The sequence below is a fragment of the Engystomops pustulosus genome, chromosome 4 (assembly GCF_040894005.1).
Source record: "Engystomops pustulosus chromosome 4, aEngPut4.maternal, whole genome shotgun sequence".
In the NCBI taxonomy this organism is placed as follows: domain Eukaryota; kingdom Metazoa; phylum Chordata; class Amphibia; order Anura; family Leptodactylidae; genus Engystomops; species Engystomops pustulosus.
Genome location: NC_092414.1, coordinates 94,403,539 through 94,425,897, shown reverse-complemented (window position 1 = coordinate 94,425,897; position 22,359 = coordinate 94,403,539). Strand labels below are relative to the sequence as shown.

The 22,359-nt window shown below is 38.5% G+C and overlaps 1 protein-coding gene across 12 annotated transcripts in view; it reads right to left on the bottom strand.

Annotated features, from left to right (window-relative positions):
- The window catches only part of NAV3 (neuron navigator 3), a 359,389-nt gene that overhangs the window by 173,296 nt on the left and 163,734 nt on the right, over positions 1–22,359 (bottom strand). For 6 of the 12 annotated variants that reach the window (XM_072146780.1, XM_072146782.1, XM_072146781.1 and 3 more), the window contains exon 1: positions 13,889–14,540. The exons of 1 other annotated variant lie outside the window; for it this stretch is intronic. In XM_072146780.1, the coding sequence (XP_072002881.1) occupies positions 13,889–14,131 (243 nt within the window). In that variant the 5' untranslated portion in view covers positions 14,132–14,540. Of the gene's footprint in view, positions 1–13,888; positions 14,541–22,359 lie in introns of those variants that run through there. 5 more of the 12 variants (XM_072146786.1, XM_072146789.1, XM_072146788.1 and 2 more) reach the window with 1 other exon arrangement.

Genomic DNA, 22,359 nt, shown 5'->3' with positions numbered 1-22,359 from the left:
CTTTACTTCTATCAACACCTCCTACATAAAAATAATTCATGTTAAACAATGTGCCATCCTAGATTATGCAATCTGGCCTCTAAAGAAAATGATTTCATTGAAATTTTCTCCACAACTACCTAAATATAGCAGCAGTTCTAAAATCTAGAGCAAGACAATTAAAAGTTATTCAGATATTTGTGTATTGTCCTCATTTATTTTATTATATCAGATTAATATTATAGCACTGAACCAGTTATCTTGAGTTTGTATCATAAATAATAATATAAAACTGTCAGCTGCATTTTAAAGATCACATGCTATGTTCTTTATGGTACAGAAGATTTGTTGCAGAAATCCAAAAATAATAATGCAATACAAACATGTAAATGATGTTTTTTTCCCCCATTCCTGTGTATTGAGGATTGTGTATAGTAGAGTATGACAGTTGCAATAGATCTACATTGTGTGAGTATATCTATAATGGAAACCTGTCATCTCTACGGTCCCATATAAAGCAATGGTCTGTAGAAGAGGTTTTTCACTCTCAGGGATCCGGTGAAATGCTTTGTCAGCGCTTTACGTGATCTCTGAGACAGTGGTCAGGTAGGTCTGGTATGCTGGATCCTCCTGACTTTTGGACTATAAGTATTTTAACCACAAAGTCACAAGGTCTGCACCTTCTCTTGTATAGTAGAATAGTTGATTTATCTGCATTCGGACCAATGATTTCATGCTTATTATTCAGGGCACCTCCCCTACGAGGCCATATGTTTCGATTATGTGTGATCTGAGAGCTCACAGGTACGTTTTAGTGCTTTGCAATTAAAGACTGCTGTATCAGTTTTTTTCTATTTGACTCCGAAACCAATAATATTTAAACATTAGGTTTCTGGCTTGTTCTAGTATGTTTTCTCCACAGGCTTCTCGGTATGAACTCAAAAACAACAGGAGAATGCTTGCAAAAGAATGTTTAATAAAGTTATTGGAAGACACTATGAAAAGCGTAAAATACATGGGGGAGGATTTATCATTTTAGGTACATTAGTTTTATGGCATCTTAGGTCACACTCAATGTAGCATCTGCCGATTTGCATATTTAATATGAATTTGCCTACCCACTTCACCTTTCACTGTACCTAGCTTAAGCCATATTTAATAAGAGAATTTAGATGTTCAAGTCAAATTTATACTGTGCAGCTTATCACATAAATTTAGGCACAAATCCCCTCCAGTCACCTCCTTGACTGATCGCAAAAATTTGCATCTTTTGACTAGAAATCACAAATAGCCACAAGACACTATGATAAATCTGACATACAAAAAGATCATAAAAATCTGACACACCAATCCTGACAGATGAGAAATCTCCCCGGTGTTGGTTTAAACACTAAATAAAAAGTATGTGAAGCAGCCACACAGGAGCTTTCTTATAAACCTATAGTGTTTGCAGGTAAATTTTATATTGGCACAGTTTTAAGGTGCATTGCATGGTACTTAAAGCAAATCTTCCATCAAAATCAAGCATGATAGGCCAGGGACACTTACTTATAGACGCTATGGTGGAGATTTATCATTAAGTAGACTCCTTGGGATAGTTCTATGATTATCATTGAATCTCCGCTGCTTTTCAGATTGATTAAAGTAGTATCGGGTCTTCAATAAATCTCTATGGGATTTTTTTAAAATAATCACAAGTAGAGTTAAATAATCACCGCAGCACATATGCCAGGAGGGTTATGGAGTCACCTTGCGACTTCTTTTGGAATCATTTAAAAGAATAACATATCCTAAATCTGGGTTTGCACAGCGTTGAACGAGCAATGGTTCTATGTTTAAACCACTAGGGCAGGAAAAGGCCCTTGCGATTTTTTTGACTCCAAAAAAGGCAAAAATACCCACTGCAATTTTTTTGTCCCTTTTTTATGCAAAAAAGGAAGTGTTAAATCTCCACTTGTGCTTCTGGTAATCTTCTTATATTTGGTATCCATGGCCTCCTCCCTTCTAAACCAACTTTTATGATTGTGCTTTTGAACCAGAGGGCTCTGGGTGGTGTTACCTTGGCACCTCCATGCTGTCGTTTCCCAGGCTGTTACCCTGTCCCACCCTCCCCCTGCTTCCTCTGTACTTTTTCTTTGTCTGCGGTATTCTGTATGTTTTTTTGAGAACACTATCGGAGGGGACAACTGCTTCTGCACCTGTACAGGGTACAGGAGGAGAAAAGCGGTGCTCTGATAATGCCTGACCAGAGCCCTTCTAGCTCAATTTTAAATTTGATTTTAGAAGGAAGGAAATCATGGATAACAAATAGAAGACAATTAACACAGTCACGGTGCCTGGGTCTATGAGTAAATGTCCCTGGGTTATCCATGCCTGAGTTTGACAGTGGATGAATTGTTTATAACATATTTTATGTTATAAACCAAATAATACCAAACTAATAGAATAAACACACAAAGCATTTTCTGCAGTTATTATCCTTGTGTGTAGATGGAACAATATTGTTAGTTACATTTTAATTACTTCACTGCTGGGGCAATTGGACATTGTTCATAATCCTTAATATTTCCATGATCTCAGTCCAAGCTTTTGTCATGGTCTCTACAATGCATTGTTATTATTCTTTTCAAACAAACTGAATTTAACAACATTAATTTACAAAACAAAGCATAATTTATTGGGTTACCACATACCACCTTTTATATCACTCTGCAATGCAGCAACACTCAAGGAACAAAAGTTACCAAAGCGGAGAGACCAGATTTAACATGTACATTATACACTAAACCATGCACAATAAACAGTTCACCTTTATTTTACTTTTATTATCATGGCCTCCAATTCTATATATTATTCAGACTCTTACAGTTTTGTTTTATAATAAGAAAACCGCAAAGGCTAAAGGCTTCGGTCTAAGATTACAGGGATTTCTCAGTCTCCGACACAGTGAACAAGAGCCAGAGTCTCTAGAAATGATCTTCTGAATATTCCATGAGACATTAACCATGAGATAAGTATAATGCTAACACAAGCTGTTTAAGTCACTTAGCGATGTCTCAGCATTATAATATGGCAGAGAATGAAATAAGGAAATTTCAATTCCATCACTTTCCACAACTGACCACAGATGCTTCAAATGCTTCTAAATGTAATGGTGGCAAGACATAGTCCTGGGCATAAACACTATGAGCTTCTATTAAAGGGAACCTATTATCAGGAGCCCTTTTTTTTGGCTCCCTCGCGTTCCCATAGAGACAAATGGACATTGCCAAAGAGTTTTTATAGTAAATTTAGATGAAAGCTTACCTTTCTGCTCACAGAGCTGTGTCCCATGGAAGTGGCCAGTGAGGAGTGGGTCCCCCTAACCATCAGGAAACCGCACCAATTTCAAATAAAAAACAACCTCCCATATCCCCCATATCTCCTACCCAGTAGCTTCCCCCCTCAGGACGTCATACATGTCTGCCCCACTCCTCTCTGGCCACTCCCATGGGACTTGTGACACTGCTCTGCATACAGAAAGGTAAACTTTCATCAGAATTATATTTTTTTTGGAAAAAGGCAGTTTTACTATAAATGTGTACTATAAATGTATAAATGTTACTATACTATGTGTACACTATTCTCTATGGGGACACGGGGGGAGCCAGAAAAATTGCTCCTGATGACAGGTTCCCTTTAACCGCTAAAGGGGGTTATAAAGGGGTTATAAAGTGTGGCCAACTGCTTTTATGTGACAGGAAGAAAAAACGAACATAACTTAGATTAACATTGTATTTCAGCCCTCTGTTGGGCTCCTCCACGCGGATTATTGTTGTTACCACTTTCCACTGTAATTTATTAGGTTAAAATGAGAGAACCTACTCTGTTGACATTAAGTTTTGTAAATCAGGCACCTTCTTTTAATAAATTCTATTGATGGCCGTACCTGATAGAGGTGCCTTGGGGTTTCATTAAATTCTATGGACTTGCGCCACAGCTCACACAATGAACCAATGCCGGAAGTCGGTATCACAAGGGAACTCTTAGTCTCCAATTCTGTCAGTTGTGGGAGGTCCCTGCAGTTGTGTTCAGGTATTTGTACTATATTCTGTGGAAAACGGATGCATGTAATTTATAGGAACACCCCTCACATATATTAAAATTCTGGACTTTGTAGCTGACTGCAGATGGTCCCAATGCCTGGGAAATGCAGCTGCGTTTTTGCTGTTATGGAGCTAAAATTTGCTTTTAAATGGTTGAATTCCACATCTAATATCAGCAGCGGTAATTGACATGTTGTGGATTCTTATCTGAATTGTTTGGTTTTTTTTGCAGCATATGAATGGGATTTGTACAAATAGTATTCACTAAGCTAGTACTATAAATCACTGTGGAATTGTAGCAGGAGGTTCTACAGCAAATCCACAACAATTGGCGGCAATATCCGGTCTTAGACATCTCATAAAAGAAGAGAAAAGTAAGCTGAAGAGAAGTATGAAAAGCACCAGTGAGTGTAAGTTTACAGAACTGTTGAATTCAGAAAACTAAGTAATATAGTAGTTGACAATGTTTACAGAGAATAGGAATTATGGTGGAAATCTGGAGAACAAGAAATAGGTTTTAGTTGTTGATGAAAGATTTCATACAGCTGACAAATTGTAAGTGCTTGGTACTGTGACTAATCCAGTTTGCCCAGTCTATAAGGAACATGAAAGAACAATGGTTGCTTTATGTATTTTCAGAAGCTACTTTCATCAGGTTTTATTTGATATTCATGGTTATTTCCTGAAATTTTGACAAAAACGTTTCAGGCTATTTCTCTTTTTACAGTGAAACTGCTACAATTGTTGTTTTACTCTTTTTCCGTGTAGTTTCACTGATACTGGTATATTAAAACACTGAATTCAATTTTTTTAACTTCTTCAAAGAAAAAAATTAATGTGGAAGTATAAGCTATATCATGGTCAAGACATTTACTACAGACCATATAAATTTGCGTGCCAGCACCAGGTCATTTTCAATTTATTGAACCTAATTCAGGTTGTACTCTAAATGGCCAGATATAAGTAATGGGTAGTGTAAAAGCTCACATGGCCATAGTTCCCTGTTGTTAGATGCCATGGTTGCACTGAACTGCAGCAACAGTGTCAGCATTTGGGCCTTGCCTTATTGGTGCCAATTATTTCCCTGCATGTCATGATCAATTGATTGACATGAAAACCAATATTCAGGGCAATGAAGAAATAGAAAGTATAATGCAAAGTGCAATAAACATAAAGAAGGAACTAAAAAAAAAATCGTATAGTACCAAGAAGAGCAAAAACTTGAGACTTACAGACAAACAAAAATAAAAACCAAGACTGTATTGCATATCAGTAAAAATGCATATTAAAACAAATACATTATGTATACAAGTTGACAACAAAGAGACAACAAGGTGCTGGGCAGCAAGTAACATGGCTCTTTCCACATCCACATCCAAGAGAAAGTACAAGTGGTTTTAAGCATATGGATATCAAAAGTGTAGCAAAGTTAAAGTATTGGTACAAAATAAACATTACACAGCAAACATGAAGTTACCTTCAACATCACCAAAGTAGAACATCTAGGGAACACTGCCCAGGACCCGCCCATGTCAGCCGATTGATCTTTGTCACACACAATATTATATTAAAGGGTATCACCAGAAAGTAGTTTGAACCCCCACAAAATACAAGTCCTCCCATGCTTACATAATCTTCCACAAAAACAGTAGAATTCATCTCATGAGATTTAGAAGAACCCATGCACAAGTACAAGAAAAACACTGTGACAGTTTTAGACCTTACTATACGACCATTCCAGATTTATTCTAGATGTGCGACAGAAATATTGTATAGGGTAAACACCTCTAATTCTAACATAGATGATCATTTTCTCAAAGAGTCAGACTATATAATTTTGTTCCACAGTGGAATATCTGCTCTGTGATGTTATGAAATGTAACCAGTATGACTGTTTGTCAGGAAATCCTATTGTTATGTCTGTTATACATAAAAACACATGCTATTTCACATATTCCTTTGAATATCTCACCCGTGAGCAAGGGGATGATTTCCTGTTCTACTGTAGTCTGAGGAAGTACTTTGACCATCATCTCTATTGCTCATACGTATTCATGACATCCAGGAACTGGAAAAACTGCAAGTTAAAAATAACTGCCACTGATATTATCAGAAATTTATATTAAATACTATTTTATTAACATGGTTTTCACCATGTACTCGTATTATTATTATAATCGTACTATTAAAAGGATCTTATCTCATGACATACTTATATTGTCAAGTAGAAATATGACTACACTTGTTGTACACTTGCAGACACAAGAAGTTATCATTACAAACCCAGCCCCCAAAAAAATCAAAGTTCTCATATTTCTTCCTAGGCTACTTCTCACAAAGTTAAAAAATATAATGCAACTTCTGTCCATCATTGTAACTGAAGAAATTGCTGTGTGGAAATAATAGATCTGGAAACTACATGTCTCAGAAAGAGGGGGCTGGTTAAAAAAAATAAACATCTTACCTTCGCGATCCCTACTGGCTTCCCCTAATGTCATGTCTATTTAAACATACAGGGGCGCGTAAGCCATACTGCCTTCAGCATCCGGATGGGCCGACTTAGCCGCTACACCCACCCGTCGGCTTCCCTGCCCCTGTTTGTTTACATGGGGAACAGACCTGTGTGATGGGTGCAAGGGACGTGGGAGGGACCGCGGAGGTGAGTAAATGTTTATTTTTTTTAACCAGCCCTCTTCGGCCACCAACAGGTTTTTTTATGATGTTGGAAAACCCCTTTTAAAGGTATTGCTGGTGTTTTACTTGAACACATTTAGCAAGCAGTGGTGTCGATTTTCTATTCCATTGAGCTCTCCTAGGTCTTCAAACAATGACCTGCTATCGGGAGGATGAGGACCATACACCCAGAATTCCCTAGTGGAGCAACTATGGCTCTAAGTCTCCACATGCCTTTAGGTGGCCTTAATTGGCAATCTCTCTCTAGTCAATAGCCTCTCACACAGCCAATCCAGTTCCCTACGCTGTACTGAGGAGACCCAACTAGGTCAAAAAGTGCTGTCTACAGTTGGGCGTCTATTCCTTCTGGAATAGATATACTAGTTTGGCTTAATCCCACATCATGTTTTTAGACTAGGCTGCCTTTCAAGGTAGCAAAAGGAGGCATTATTTTCCATTTAACACCTTGGAAAACGTTTTTGCATATTTCCCAGAGGCCTATACACATAAGATGGCCATCAATTCCCACCCATTTTTTTGGACTCTGCAAATATTCATCTCTTATATGTGTTCACTCTAAAAACACAAGACAATCCAGAGGAGATATTGGGAAGAACAGTTCAGCCTAATATAAGAAATGCTATGACAATCTAGGCATTGTGTTCAATATTACAAATATTCCTTACTTCTCACTGCATAGCACAAATTCCAGGTAGATTTCACTAGCTGCACAACAAAACATGTTTATATAGCCAAGACACTTAGGGGAAAGAAAGTATGCTTCTTCCTACTGTGTTCTACATTAGAATTATCACCTCACATAAATCTCTGTCTATGCCTTCTACTTACAGAAATGTAAGTAGAAGAGTGAGGCATACCTCATACTGAATATCAGAGCACATTACATTTATCAAAATATTCCCATGGCAAGAATGAGCATGAAAAAGAACATTTCTGAAAAGTGAGAACAAACTTTAAAATTAAGATTTTGTTCCAGACTAAGGGTTAAGAAATGTGGGTGCACTAGAGAAATGTGTTTTATCACACGTAGGCTTGTCTGTTATTTTACAAAGATGGAACTACACATGTGCTGTACATTGTCAAATCATTTGCTCATATTAACTATGCCAGAAACTTTATAAGCAGGAGCAATGTGATGGAGAATATTGTTTAATAGAAAATAATATTACCTCTGGATGAGCGGTCAGCACTCACGTAAATTATGGTATGTAATTGTTATTTCATATGCCAATGGTGTACAAACAGTAGGGGAAGATTGTAAAACTGCTTAAATAGAGGACATAGTACTAGTGGGCCCCATCCTCAAAAAGTTCTATAGTTAGAAGTTGAAGTGCGATTCCACCATGTCTTGATTTCAAACATCACATTATGATGAAGGTCCCCGTTTATTCTTTGCTATGTGTTTTTCTCATTTCATACAGACTGTCATACGACAATACATATGGTTGTATAGTTCACACTATAGTGGTCTATCTAAAAATAACTATCAATTTTATTATAAGAACACCCCTATTTAAAAGGAAGGTGTCATGTTAAACAGGTTTTTTTTACATTTTATGTTATTATACAAACAGCCTATCTATCTGTATATATCAAAAAAAAAAAAAAAAAAAAACAAATTATATATATATATATATATATCAATGTACCACTGTGACTTAGTAATATACTGACACTTGTTAATTCTGTAGGGGTGCCCCATGCAGCGGTCTTCTCAGTTACACAAGATAGACAGAATTACAATAGTGAATAACAGAAAACGAGGACTACTTTACCAGTCACACATAAATCTGTAAAGTAGTTGTGTAAACCAGAGGTCTCTAACCGCCAGACGTGGAACATCTGGTCCCGGGCAGAGGCCAAAAACTTAAACTAGAGGGTACTTACTTGCGGCACTCCTCTTCACCCTGTGGTTCCGACTTTGTCTCTCCTCAGGTTCCGGAAGCTAAGGACAGAAAAAGTCGGAGCCTAGGGGGGGGGGGGGGAGAGGAGCGCTCCTCTGTGGATATTTCAATGGGGGGGGGGATAGCACCTCTGGGGCATTTATTAGGGGTGGGGAGTACTGCTGGGAAATTTCATGGGGGGGGGCAAGGGGCAACGCTGGGGGAATTTTATGGGGCCTCTATTGTGGACATTTCATGGAGGTACACTGCTAGTGGCATCTCATTAATGGGTGGAGCACTGCTGGGGGCATTTCTTTAATGGAGGGGGCACTGCTGGGGGCATTTCATTAATGAGTGGAGCACTGCTGGAACATTTCATGGAGGGGAGCAGAGCAGGGGGAATTTTATAGGGCCTCCACTGTGGACATTTCATGGGGGGGCTACTGCTAGGGACATTTATGAGGGGGAGCATTGCTGGGGACATTTTATGAGGGGGAGCACTACTAGGGACATTGCATTGTAGGGGATCAGCTGGGGACATTTCATTGGGTGTGGGACTCTGCTGGGAACATTTCATTGGGTGTGGGACTCTGCTGGGGACATTTCATTGGGTGGGGGGCTCTGTTGGGAACATTTAATAGGGTGGGGCTCTGGTGGGGACATTTCTTTGGTTGGGGATGTTTCATTAGATGGGTGCACTGCTGGGGATGTTGCATTGGGGGTGGCACTGTTGGAGACACTAGGGGGCTCTGCTGTGGACATTTCAATGAAAAGCCCAAAGACAAGGGGACATTATAGGTGTGTGGGTTTGCTATACGAAAAGGCGTATTATAATATCCCCTTTTCTGTAGCCGTCTTCCTATCAAGACATTAAAAGAGGTCTATAAAAAAAGGGGCACTATAGAGGAGGGCTGCAGGAAATGGGATTTTAGACCAGGGGCTGCAGGAAATGGGACATTATATGGGTTGGGAATTAGATATGGAGTATTTGTGGGGCACACTATTTCTTTTTTCCAATGACCATGGTAAGAGGTCCACCCCTAACTAATTAGGACTACTGTACTAGGACTGCTGTAGCAGTCACACATAAAGCTATGGAGGTCAGTAAAGTAGTCATGTAGAGTTTCCTGAGATAACTGCAGTGTATTTCACTATGATGCAGCAAGTCTGAGAAATGCAGATATGTTTGTTCCAGAAAATGTGCCCGACGCACACAAGGTTTCTCAGAACACGACTTCTTGAAACGAGACTAAATTTGAGGCAATTCCCATGATACCAATACATTAGAAATTACATTATATTCATGCTGTTATCTTAAGAGTTTCTATTTCTTTCTTTCATTCATTTGTAAATATCCTAAATTCTTATCCTGTTTCTTGCAATAGCCTTCAAGTTTAAGTTAAGTAAACATATTAAAAGAAATGAATAAACCTGCAGGTTGTCAATGGGCTATTGTTTCCAGTCTTATTTCCTCAAACATCATATCCTGACAGTCAAGTAAGGAATGCTGCTGTTTTAGTGACAATGTGCGTGTTGTGTTACCTGGTCATATAGCCTAAGGGTATTTTTCTACACACTGATATCTATCACAAACCCTGAACTACGCAGGTAGCGCCTAACTATCTCCCACCATCATAAAACAATAACAGGAGAGCAATGTACCGGTGCTGGGAATGGAAAAGTACACAATGAATTGTCAATTAACAATTTCAGTGAAAAATAGATTAGGAGGGAAAAACTGACAGAATAAATGCCAATGCTGATGTGCAGAGAAGCATTTTGTATGACACAGTGTATTACAAAGCCTTTTGTATTAATTTACACTATTGAATTATGCAAAGGTTGTTGAAAGATTTTCCAAGTAATCCTTGTTCTTAATACCATTATGGTGGGGGTAGAAGATGCTTCTGTTTGCTGACCCCCTGAAGCAGTACTTTATCCAAAAATCAATAACCCTCCACAAACTGTTATTAATAACCAATCCTAAGGAATACATTTCCTACAGAAAACCCCCTTTTCAATATTCTTCCCTAAGTCATCACTTATTCTTCAATTAGTTCACTTTCACTTCCATTAGGTACAGTGATCACTTCAATATGAATGTCACCGATTTGCCCCATCTTTGAGCCAACTGCAATTTGCCTATTTTCTTCTGCCTTTCCAGGATACTTTCTCCCCTAAAAGTGTCTCCCTCTAATTCCTTATATTCAAGACCAATAACACAGCCCTGGCCTGGCAACACTGGCTACTACATTATAAAAAATAATACATCTATTTGTTTTCCATGTTTCTAAATTACGTGTTTAAACTTTATTTATGAAAAGTTCTTCTGCAGTTACAATTTAACGTTTATAGCAGCCAGATGGATTGACTTCTGGGAAATTTGAAAAATGAGCTGGGCTGAGGGAATCCCAAGTCACATATGCTTCATGAGGGTGTGGAAAAAAGAGGATAGTGTGACTCATATCATGTCTGGCCAAACTTTCACCAGTATCTTGAGTGAATGTTGTGTGTAGAAATTCAGCCAAATCACTCGCCGTATTACAGGCTGGCCACTGACCATCTTATTTACAGAGTACAACCACAGATCAAGTCTGTTTAAAAAAAACAAACAAATCATTAAAATACAAAGCAATTGTACTTTAAAAAATATGAAGCCGTGAGTTAGAATGTATTATATTCTTTTTCATAATTCTTTATTTTTATATAGCGCCTACAGATTACGCAGTGCTGCACAGAACTTGCCAAATTGGTCCATGTCCCCATGGGGCTCACAATCTTAACATCCTAATAGTATGTTTGGGAGTGTGGGAGGAAACCAGAGGACCCAGAGGAAACCCACACGGACACAGAGAGAACATACAAACTCTTTGCCCTGGGTCGGATTTGAACTCAGGACCCCAGCACTGCAAGGCAGAAGTGCTACCCACTCAGCCACCGTGCCGCAAGTTTTGTTATCCTGCGGACCATGTGGACAATGTAAGGAAAAACACAGGGATGTCTTTCAAAATGGCATATGATGCAGGTTGAAGACCTTGTTACATAATTGTATTGTCCTCCTTATTATTTGCCCTTTTCTTTCTTTGACGACGACAACAAAAGCAAAGGAAAAATGTGATTTGTGAAAAATGTGATTTTTGTTACCTAGGCCACTTTTTGACAATTCTAATATTAGGATACATCTGATGATTCCACACTTTTAAGAAGGCAATTAGGTTATTCACATATGTGGGTATTTGGTGTCTAGTTTAGGTAGTATATTGTAGATCTATATAGAGTCAACAAATGACCTAAATGGTGCCCCTGTCAGGCAAAAAAATAGGATTATATATGTTACATAAACTGTATGATGACATGACTTGACTTTAAATTAGAGACTTAAAGGGCTTACATGTCCATCAGTTATATAGTGCCGAATTGAAACTATGTCAGCCATACATTCACATACAGTGCCCACAAACAAAATGTAGAAACTCTTTACAAATGTTAGCTTCATGTAGATGAACGTATGGGGGCCAGTGATACTGCCGCACAATTTGCAAACAGTCACACTCCAAATTCCACTATGGTGAAGACCAAAGAGCTGTTGAAGGACACCAGAAACAAAATTGTAGGCCTGCATCAGGCTGGGAAGATTTGATCTCACCCAGTGAGGTCCAAATCACAATAAAAACAATTAAAAAAAAAAACTACATGTGGGGACCTAGTGAATGACCTACAGAAAGCTGGGACCAACATAACAAAGACTACTGTCAGTAACACCCTATGCTACCATGGACTCAGATCCTGCAGCACCAGATGTGTCCCCCCTAAAGTCTGTCTGGCCCAGTGAGAACCCCAAAACATCATTGCTCTAGAGGAGATCTGCGTGGAAGAATGGGTCCAGCAACAGTGTGTACCAACCTTGTGAAGACTTACAGAAAATGTTGTCATTGCCAACAAAGCATTCATAACAAAGTATTGAGGTGAACTTTTGTTATTGACCAAATATTTATTTTCCACCATAATTTGCAGATAAATTCTTTATAATCAGACAATGGAATTTTTTTTCTCATTTTGACTCTCATAGTTGAGGTCTACCTATGATGTCAGTTACAGGCCCATCTTTTTAAGTGGGAGAACTTACACAGTTGGTAACTGACTAAATACTGTAGGAGAATTTTATAGGAGATGATAGGTAGATTGATGATAGAAGATAAATAGATAGATTTATGGATAAATGATAGATGCATAAATATAAAGATTATATATAGAGAGCTAGATAGATGGATAGAAAGATAAATACAGTAGAAGAGAGATAGAAAATCGATTGATTGATTGATTGATTGATTGATTGATGGGGAGGCAAAGCAAGGCACTAACGTCAGTGACAGATCGTTTTGCGCACTCCAGCGTGAAACGGTCTGGTAGTGCCGAATCATCTCTGGTAGATTCACTGGATTCAAATGCTGACAGTTTTTTGTTTCATATATAAAACATATATATATACACACACATACCTATAAATAAATAGACAAAAAGCTAGACAGATAAATAAATATACAAATTATAAAAGAAATAGATAACTAGACAGGTAGATAAAAGATATATAGACAGGTGAAAGATGATAAGTATCTTCTCTCCGGCATTCAACCAAGGGGTATTAAGAATGCAATAAAAAAAGTTCACATGAAACAGGCCCCTTTTGGACAGGGTACCCTGGGCATATGCCCAGTTTGCCGCCCCCTAATGTCGGCCCTGGATGTGTCCATAGCACAATAGACTGTCAATGGTCTGTCCAAGTGAACCATCAGGACCAATAATACTAAATAAGTAATAACAATAAGATTGTATTTATACTAAAGTAATTAACCAATTAAACTTTGTATTTGTTGAATATGTGTAAGTAAAAGTTGCAATTCAGCTATGATGTCAGAATAACTACTTCTAAGTGTCCTTACTTTTAGCGTCCAACCCTCATATTATTTTGACCATTATTATAATGTATTTCAATATACGCTGATTTTATTGGAAGTGTCAGAAAGCAATATTGCAGTACATCCCACTGTAATCAATAATTCCCTAAAAACACCACAGCCAGCCTAAGCACAGTTATTCATCACAATGAAATATAGCGTCTTCCTGGTAAAGAAGCCTATAAAGCAGCTCCTATGAAAACAGCCTTGAAAAGACAACTGCATGTATGAATGATCAATATTCTCCTTGGACCAAGATAAGAGGATTGGATTTATGTAAATGTTTACTCACCTTTCTATCTTCAGTCTCTCTAATATTGCCTTGAAAAGTTTTCTTCTCGTCAAAATCACAAGACGACTTGAACATGAGCTGACAAGAATCCAATGACTTCTCTCCCTTCATCAGCTCCAGGTACCTTGATGGATACTGCTGTGACATGGTCTTGCCAACATGTGGTATAGGTAGAGCTGTGTGTATTGGCTTGGATCCTACAGCTGGCTGTCTTAACTTGGAGGAAACGCCAAGCACAGACATCGTTTCTCGAGGTCTTTAGCTCTACAGACAAAATCAAAACAAGTTGCTGGAGCTTTCTCCTAGCATAGTCTGCAATCAGCACATCTCCATTGCTACAGTGCAGCAAATCAAAGTCTCAGCCATGTGTTTTCCTGAGGATTAGAAACATACACGCTTCCATAATGTGTCTAGGATTTTCTTCATCTTAAAAGGTCTTTTGCTTGCACTCACAGAATCTGTTCAGCCACTCAGTTGCAGCATAAGATTAAACAATCCTTTGGGGCGTGAGTCGTTTGAAGGTAATGTTCACAGATCTCTGTGTCTGGGATTAGGCTTTATTCTCCACCTCTTTAGAGGCATTTCAAGTATGGGCTTTTTCCAGAATGAAAGAGGGAAAAGAGATTTCTTACTGCCACTGTCAGAATAGCAGTGAGAGTTCAGCTCTTCCTGACTGCGCACATGGCAGCCCACATTCCTTCCGACAAAAACACAATTCAGCTTCCACTTATGAAGAAGGCAGGACATTGCAAGTGGCCAAAACAGGCAGCTGTGAAACAAACTTCTATGCCGGAAAACCATTCAGCAAAACTGTTTGTTGTTTCCTTCCATTTTTCCTGCAAACAACCTTACCTTCAAAACAAGGCTCATAAATTCCACCATTCAAAGTGTATTTATTAAGGTATATAAACAAACTAGGGCTACATTCACACGAACGTATGGGGGAAGTATATACGGCCGACATATATACGGCGTATATACGTCCCCCATACAGTTCTATGGGCTCATGGCCCTGTGTGGGAGCACGTGTGCTGCACCGTACCACTCCATAGCCCGTAGAACGATAGGACATGTCCATAATACGGGGCCCTGCGCTGTGTATTCCTATGGAGAGGGGCGGGGGTGAGCTGCGCTCATCCCCAGCTCCTCTCCTCAGCGCCGATGTATGCCCGCCGTACTATGGTTTGGCGGGCATACATGGTGTGAATGTAGCCTTAAGGTGTGTATGGGAGCCTTAGGTTCAAATTAAACATTGCTGATCACCGATGGGAAAACACACAGCGACAATGAGACGTAAAGAATCAATTTGAAATCAGGTTCATGTCTATTAAAGAAAGTACACAATTATACTGTATGTCCAGTCACTTTATTGGCAAATCTGTATTTCACAGAAATGCGTCATTAGAGACGGCCTATTTGCTCATACAGGGCATCTCAGCTGCCACCTGTAACATTAGAATAACAGATCTTAACAGTCTGAGCATTGAACCCCCAATGTCTTATTCAGTTTCCATTGAGAATAGGTGTACCAATAAGTGTTCCACTGCGGAGACCCTACCAATGGGGTATAATCTGTGGGGATCTAACAGGAGGAAAAAAACATTACTGAGCCACACTCTTTGTAACTGCTCCATCTCATGGCCATGAGATAAGAATGTTAAACCAGGAATACCCCTACAATTACTCAGTTCCCTAATTCAGTTTTCGACAAAAAGTTTCCTGAACCAAATAATTAATTTACTGTATCAAATGAGTAGATTGCTATGGAGCCTTTATTCTAAACACACGCAGGGCTTCTTGAGGTCAGACGTCTCCTGTTAAAATATTAATGAGATACATAATAAATAAGACATCAGTGAATATGCAGAGGCATCTGTACATACAATTACTGTAGCATAACACCAAGTTTTTTTTTACAATACTCTCCCATCACAAAGCACAACAGAATAATTTCAGAGATTGATCAGCATTTGGAGATCCCTGAGCAGGAAGTTTTGCTGCCTGGAACTTCTTTTAAGTCTGTACACCAACTCAAGACGTTGAATTACAATCTTAATAACCTTTGGGTTTCAGCCAAGTCCACTGCAGCATTTCTCCTTACATGTAGTTAAAACCCCTATAGTCAAAGTAAAGAAGAAACTAGTTCATAATAATTCTATTAGAGTAATTGGATTCCTTAATCATCCTAATGGAGAAGATCAGGATTTATTACAAATTCATTTTCTTAGGGGCACTGGAATTAAATCTTTATTTCTTTTGTTAGTAAAGCGCTTTTTATCTTCTGTTTCAAAGGTTCTATTATTTAGTCATTTAGGACAAGGGGAGAAGATATTGCAATAATTGAACCAAAGTAAAGGTAGATACCACAAAATAATCAAGAAACAATTTTACTAGAGATAAAAAGAGTTATCCAATATTACAGGCGGTCCCCTACTTAAGGACACCCGACTTACAGACAACCCATAGTTACAGACAGACCCCTCTGCCCACTGTGACCTCTGGTGAAGCTCTCTGGATGCTTTAAAATAGTCCCAGACTGCAATAATCAGCTTAAAATTGTCTGCAATGAAGCTTTATTGATAATTCTTGGTCCTATTACAGCAAAAAAATTTGTAACTCCAATTGTCACTGGGGCAAAAAAAAAAATTGTCGGGAACTACAATGATAAAATATACAGTTTCGACTTACATACAAATTCAACTTAAGAACAAACCTACAGTCCCTATCTTGTATGTAACCCGGGGACTGCCTGTACATATTATTTAAAGACAATGGTATACAGCATATGGTAATCGTTCTTTATAGGGTGACAACACATATGTACAATGAGAGCATATTTAGCTAAAGGTGCTGATGGAAACCCCTATATTAGTTTAAGCCATATTCTCATCATGTGCATCATGCACAACATGGAGACAATAAAGTACTATTAATAATAATAATTCCTTTATTTATATAGCACACACAGATTACGCAGTGCTGCAAAGAGCCTGCCAAATCAGTCCCTGTCCCCAATGAGGCTCACAATCTAATCAACTTATCAGTATGTTCTAGAGTTTGGTAGGAAATGGAGGACCCGGAGGAAACCCACGCAATCACGGAGAGAGGTTGTAGACTGAGTCTGGTCTGGGCCCCTGGAAGGGACCTATACGTTTACCTATACTACCCATAAATTTGAAAGTGCACTAACTAGATAATAAAGAGAGGGATCTCCACCTGTAAAAACCTTAAACATGTGTACCAGCAACATATACTGTACAAGGGCACTTCCAGGATTTTTAAAGTACCTCCAAAGGTCCTTAGAATGAAGAACTAAAAATGGACAGAAGGCACCCCTTCCTTTCCCCCAAAATCTTGGTTCTGGTACTGTAAATAGGCAGTAAATATCAAATTGTTAAACAAAAATTAGTGGCGCATAATTTACATTCAACCCAGGGCCCATGGGCCCATAATCTGACCCTGGTTTCCATGGGACATGTTCTTGCAGGGGATTGACTGCCATAAAATTGCTGATGGCTAATTGACTGCAATCTACAGTATCAGATATGATTTAAACATATAAACCAGTGCGAAAAACCCAGCTACTATGCACCTGAAATCAAATATGTCAAATATGTAAAATTTTGTTGCCCTTTCTCTACGTTCTCTCTGTAGAATCCAGAAACTCTACCAGCATTGGACTTGTCGCAACTGTAGTGATTTCTCAGGGATTTTGCTGGGACTAGGAGAAAATCTGTATTTGGTTAAGCTTACTGATGGAAATGAGGGAGTTGTAATTAAGGGCACATTGTCAGATTGGGTTGTAGTTACCAGTTGGGTGCCACAGGGGTTAGTATTGGGCCCCCTTCCCTTTTAATATTTTTTATTAATGACCTCATAGAGGGTTTGTAATGTAATTAATATCAGGACCGATAGTATAACATTGCAGAGGGATTCATGGACACTGGAGAATTGGGTGGAGAAATGACTGATGATGTTTAATGTAGATAAATGTAAGGTTATGCACTTGGAAAAGTAAAGTACAATTAGATTCTAAACAGTCAATTACTTGGTAAAACTACAGCTGAAAAAGACTTAGGGCTATTGGTCAATGATTTTAGTGACCAGAACCAGGCAGCTGCTGCTAAAGCAAAAACAATTATGGGATGTATCAAGAGAGAAATAAATTCTCATGATAAGGACATAGTTGTGCACACATGGAATATTGTGTACAGTTTTGGGCATCAGTGTATAAAATAGAGCTTGAGCTGGTGTTGAGGAGAGCACCAAGATTATTATGGGAATGGGGGGACAAGAATCAGGACTGGTGTTAGGGTGGCAAACTGGGCATTTGCCTAGGGCCCCTTGTCCAAAAATACCCCTTGGTTGAATGCCCAGGTGAAGTTGATTATCATTTATCTTCTATCTATATATCTATCATCTATCTGTCTAGTTATCTTTCTCCTATTATTTGTCTGTTTCCTATCCATATATCTGTCTATCTAACCATTTAACAATTTAGCTTTTTATCTATATATATATTCTATTACCTATCCATCAATCTTCTCTCTCCTACTGCATATATCTCTCATGTCCATCTATCTTCTATAGCTATCTATTTTATATATATGCATCTATATATCTTCCATCTATCTATAAATCTATATCATCTTTCACATTTATCTTCTATCATGAATCTACCTATCATCTGTCTATCTCCTATAAAATTCTCCTACAGTCCCATATTACAGATTATCTTACCATACTACTGCTTGTAAACTACAAAGTGTTATTATTGTGCAGGGCTAAATCCTACTGAATGTGACTGTTCATAAAATTTTATTTTTATTTTATTCGGGGGGCCCTCTTTAAGTTTTGCCCAGGGATCCACTCTGTCTATAACTGTCCCTGACTAGAATACAATGATAGATTATATGATTTGGGATTATTTATCTTATAAATCCAAATCATTCTAACATATAATTACATGAATGGGCGTTATTTACAAAGATCTGTTTATACCTAGGTCCTTCTTGGACCTGTGTCTTTTTCCAACTTTATCTACTATGATATACCGCATTGATCATGTAAAGGTAAGAAAACTATTCATTTGAAAGGAGACTAAATTGGGACTATTCCTTAGGTGGTGATCTGATGATTTTCTGCAAGGAAGACCATACAATGTAAGGGGTTGGCCATTATCAGTAAAATTTACCAAGGTATAAGACCCTAATGGGGTCACCCATATAGTTCTGACTCTGGTAAAGGTAGTTAAAAACAGTCAAGAGCCGACAGCAGGACTTGGGACATTCCGTGTCCTATTGCCATGCATTGGATGGAGGTGACTAAGCAGTCTGTCCTCACAACCCCGTCTGTGATAACCACTCCCATACAGTAGTTGGACGGGCGTACAAAGGGCATCTGCATACCCCTCCAACCACGAATATGGGAGTGGTTATGACAGAGAGGGTGTACAGACAGTAATGACTGCATGGCCTCCTCCTCTGCAAGCAGTTAAAATGGCATGGAACATCACAGGAGGACAGTTTAAATAAACTTTAACAATGTGAGTAGTACATGGTTGATAAAGTTTAGAAATAAATCAATAAAAATCAAGGGATCACTGGCAGAATCGCCAAGTCAAACCAGCAATTTGTAAGACCAATTGGGGTACTAAACAGTCTTGTAATAATATAGTTGGCAATGGCATGGATTACTTATACATACAATTCAATTATAATCGGCTTACTATCAGTGAAATAAGTATTGTGTGGGTGTGAAGTGGAATCTGATATTTCTTGCCAGCCTTACTCATATGGAAAGCAAATAAATATTGCACAACTGCAAAAACAAAGTTGTAGTTTCTTATCAAAAGCAGCAACATGACTGAAATAAAGCAAATAGAATATTGTCATATTGTAAAAGAAATTATGTTAATATTGACATCATAATACAGGCAGTCCCCGGGTTACATACAAGATAGGTTCTGTAGGTTTGTATGTAAGTCGGAACCGTATACTTTATTATTGTAACCCCAGTCAAAAATTTTTTGGTCTCTGTGACAATTGGATTTTAAAAATGTTGGATTGTTATAAGAACCAGGATTAACAGTAAATCTTAATTACAGGCACCATTGATAACTGTTAAAGCTGTTAATTGTAGCCAAGGACTAAAGTACAGTAAATTACCAAAATCCAGAGGTCCGTTTGTAACTAGGGGTCGTATGTAAGTCAGGTGTTCTTAAGTAGGGGACCGCCTGGGTATATTTCATTAGTGGAAAATCTTTTAAAACTAAAAAATGTGGCCGAAAGGATTATACCTATAAGAAGTTCCTATAACATCTGCTCTGTAATTCCATCTGTAACACATGGTAAATTTAAAATGATTGTGAAGAAAAAATCCTACTTTTCCATTCTCCTACCTATTTTCTCCATTAGACTGCACCAGTTTTCTCATACAGCCTCTATGAAGAGTTAATGATTTTTTTCACTGAAACCTGTGGGTAGCACTTGCTGAGTGTTAAAAGGACAGCCGACACTGAGAAAAAGATGTTAACAGGTTCCATAAACTTTTTGGCAAGGTCTCAGTGGCAAATAAATGCTTTCATCTTACAATGGAAACCATTGCTTCGCAGACCTCTGGCAGAAACCTGTATTCGGGTCAGTAAAGAGAATTTTTAATGTCTCGGCTAAACTGGCATTTTATACTGGACTGAAATAAAAAACAAACTATTCCATAAGGTTTCCATTGGCTCAAGGAAAGCATAACATCTGGTGTTATCATGAAGAGCAGGTTTTTGGCTTAGGCTGGCAACATAAGGAGCACAAGGAAGAAAATCTGACATGTAAAAAAAACACTTTGATGTCAATGTGTGTATATATGCAAACAATAACATGATGATATATCGTCAGTGATCGCTTGTAAGGATGGGAGGAAATAAAACATAAATGCATCATAAATTCTAAAGTTTATGATGCAGGAAAAAGATCTTGTTGTGTTATATCCTAGCGATACATTATTTACAAGCACATTGATTATAAAGAGTCTCAAACATTACCAGATATACCACATAATTATATTTTAATGACTATTTTTCATTAATTTTATTACAATTCTTTTAAAGAGATCAAATGAGTCAGGTCCTGCAAAAGAGAACCCACGAAAAAATAAAAATGCCAATGTTCTACACCCCATGGTGCCCAGTTATTCCAGCCCCATTTTTGTGATGAAGAACAACCAGATCCTCTGCCATCATTCTTGCAAAGAACACTTAGCTTTATCCACTTATGTATTATTAACAGTACTCCAAAGCTCAATGATTAATTCAGAATTCCTGGTGTCCAGAAGAGAATTGCAACTTTCCCCCCCTTACCCAGCCTGGTGGTGTGGGTGTGGAGTGACCCGTGCCAGAGTGGACAGGCATTGGGAAAGCATGCCCTATGTAGACGCACTTGCTATAGCATGTATCTATCCTGGCAGTGGTTATAGGGCAATTCTACAACAGATTATTATTATTTTTATATATATTATTATTATTATGACAGAACCATGACCTTGTGATATATCTAGTGGGACAAAATGGGTGGGGGGAACATTAAGAGTCTGTTAATGGTGCACCAGTGCTTAATAGATCTTTCCCCTGATTTTAAACCGAAACACATGCTGCCTCCACCTCTGACAATTTTAGTGCTCAGCAAGACTTTACCAAACACCTTGTACATGATGCGCCAGTGCTTGATAAGGGTACCCCCCATTGAACCCCCCGATGTCTCTCTACCAAACAGCCTGTACATGATGTGCCAGGCTGATGTGCCAGTGCTTGATAGACCTTGTTTTTAAACCCACGCTGCTTCCACCTGTGCCACATTTTACGTGCCAGTAATTTTTTAAGTAATAAAAATATGAAGCAAAGACTTACCGGCTATGGAGAGGTCTCGTTCCTCTCCATGCACCGGGACCCAGCGTGTGCCGTACTAGTGCGGTACGCTTTGGGAAGACGTTAAACTTTTTAAAAATCATGAACAAACATTAAAATAGCGGCTCAGTGATCAGATCAATTGTCCTAGGTTCAATTCCAAACAAGTCAACATCTGCAAGGCGTTTTTATGTGCTTGGATGAGTTTCCTGTATTTTACAATTCCCTAACACACTCATTAAACGCACTAGAATTCCTAGGAAGAGAACATTCTTATATAGATGTATATATTATATGTAGCTCTACACACTACACAGTGGGGTGTGTCCTGCTGGTTGTCAGCAGTTGTACGGGTCTGTAACTGTCTGCATACCTCTTCAACCACTGATATGGGAGTGGTTGTGATGGAGGAGGGCTGCATAGAGTAATAACTGTCTGGCCACTTCCATCCGCCAGAAGCCAGCAGGATATAGGATGTCACAGAAAGTCCAAAGTTCTACTACCCAGGGATCATGTGACAGGCAGCAAGCAGTAAACTTTAACAGGCTAAGGATAATATGGATGATCCTATTAGGAT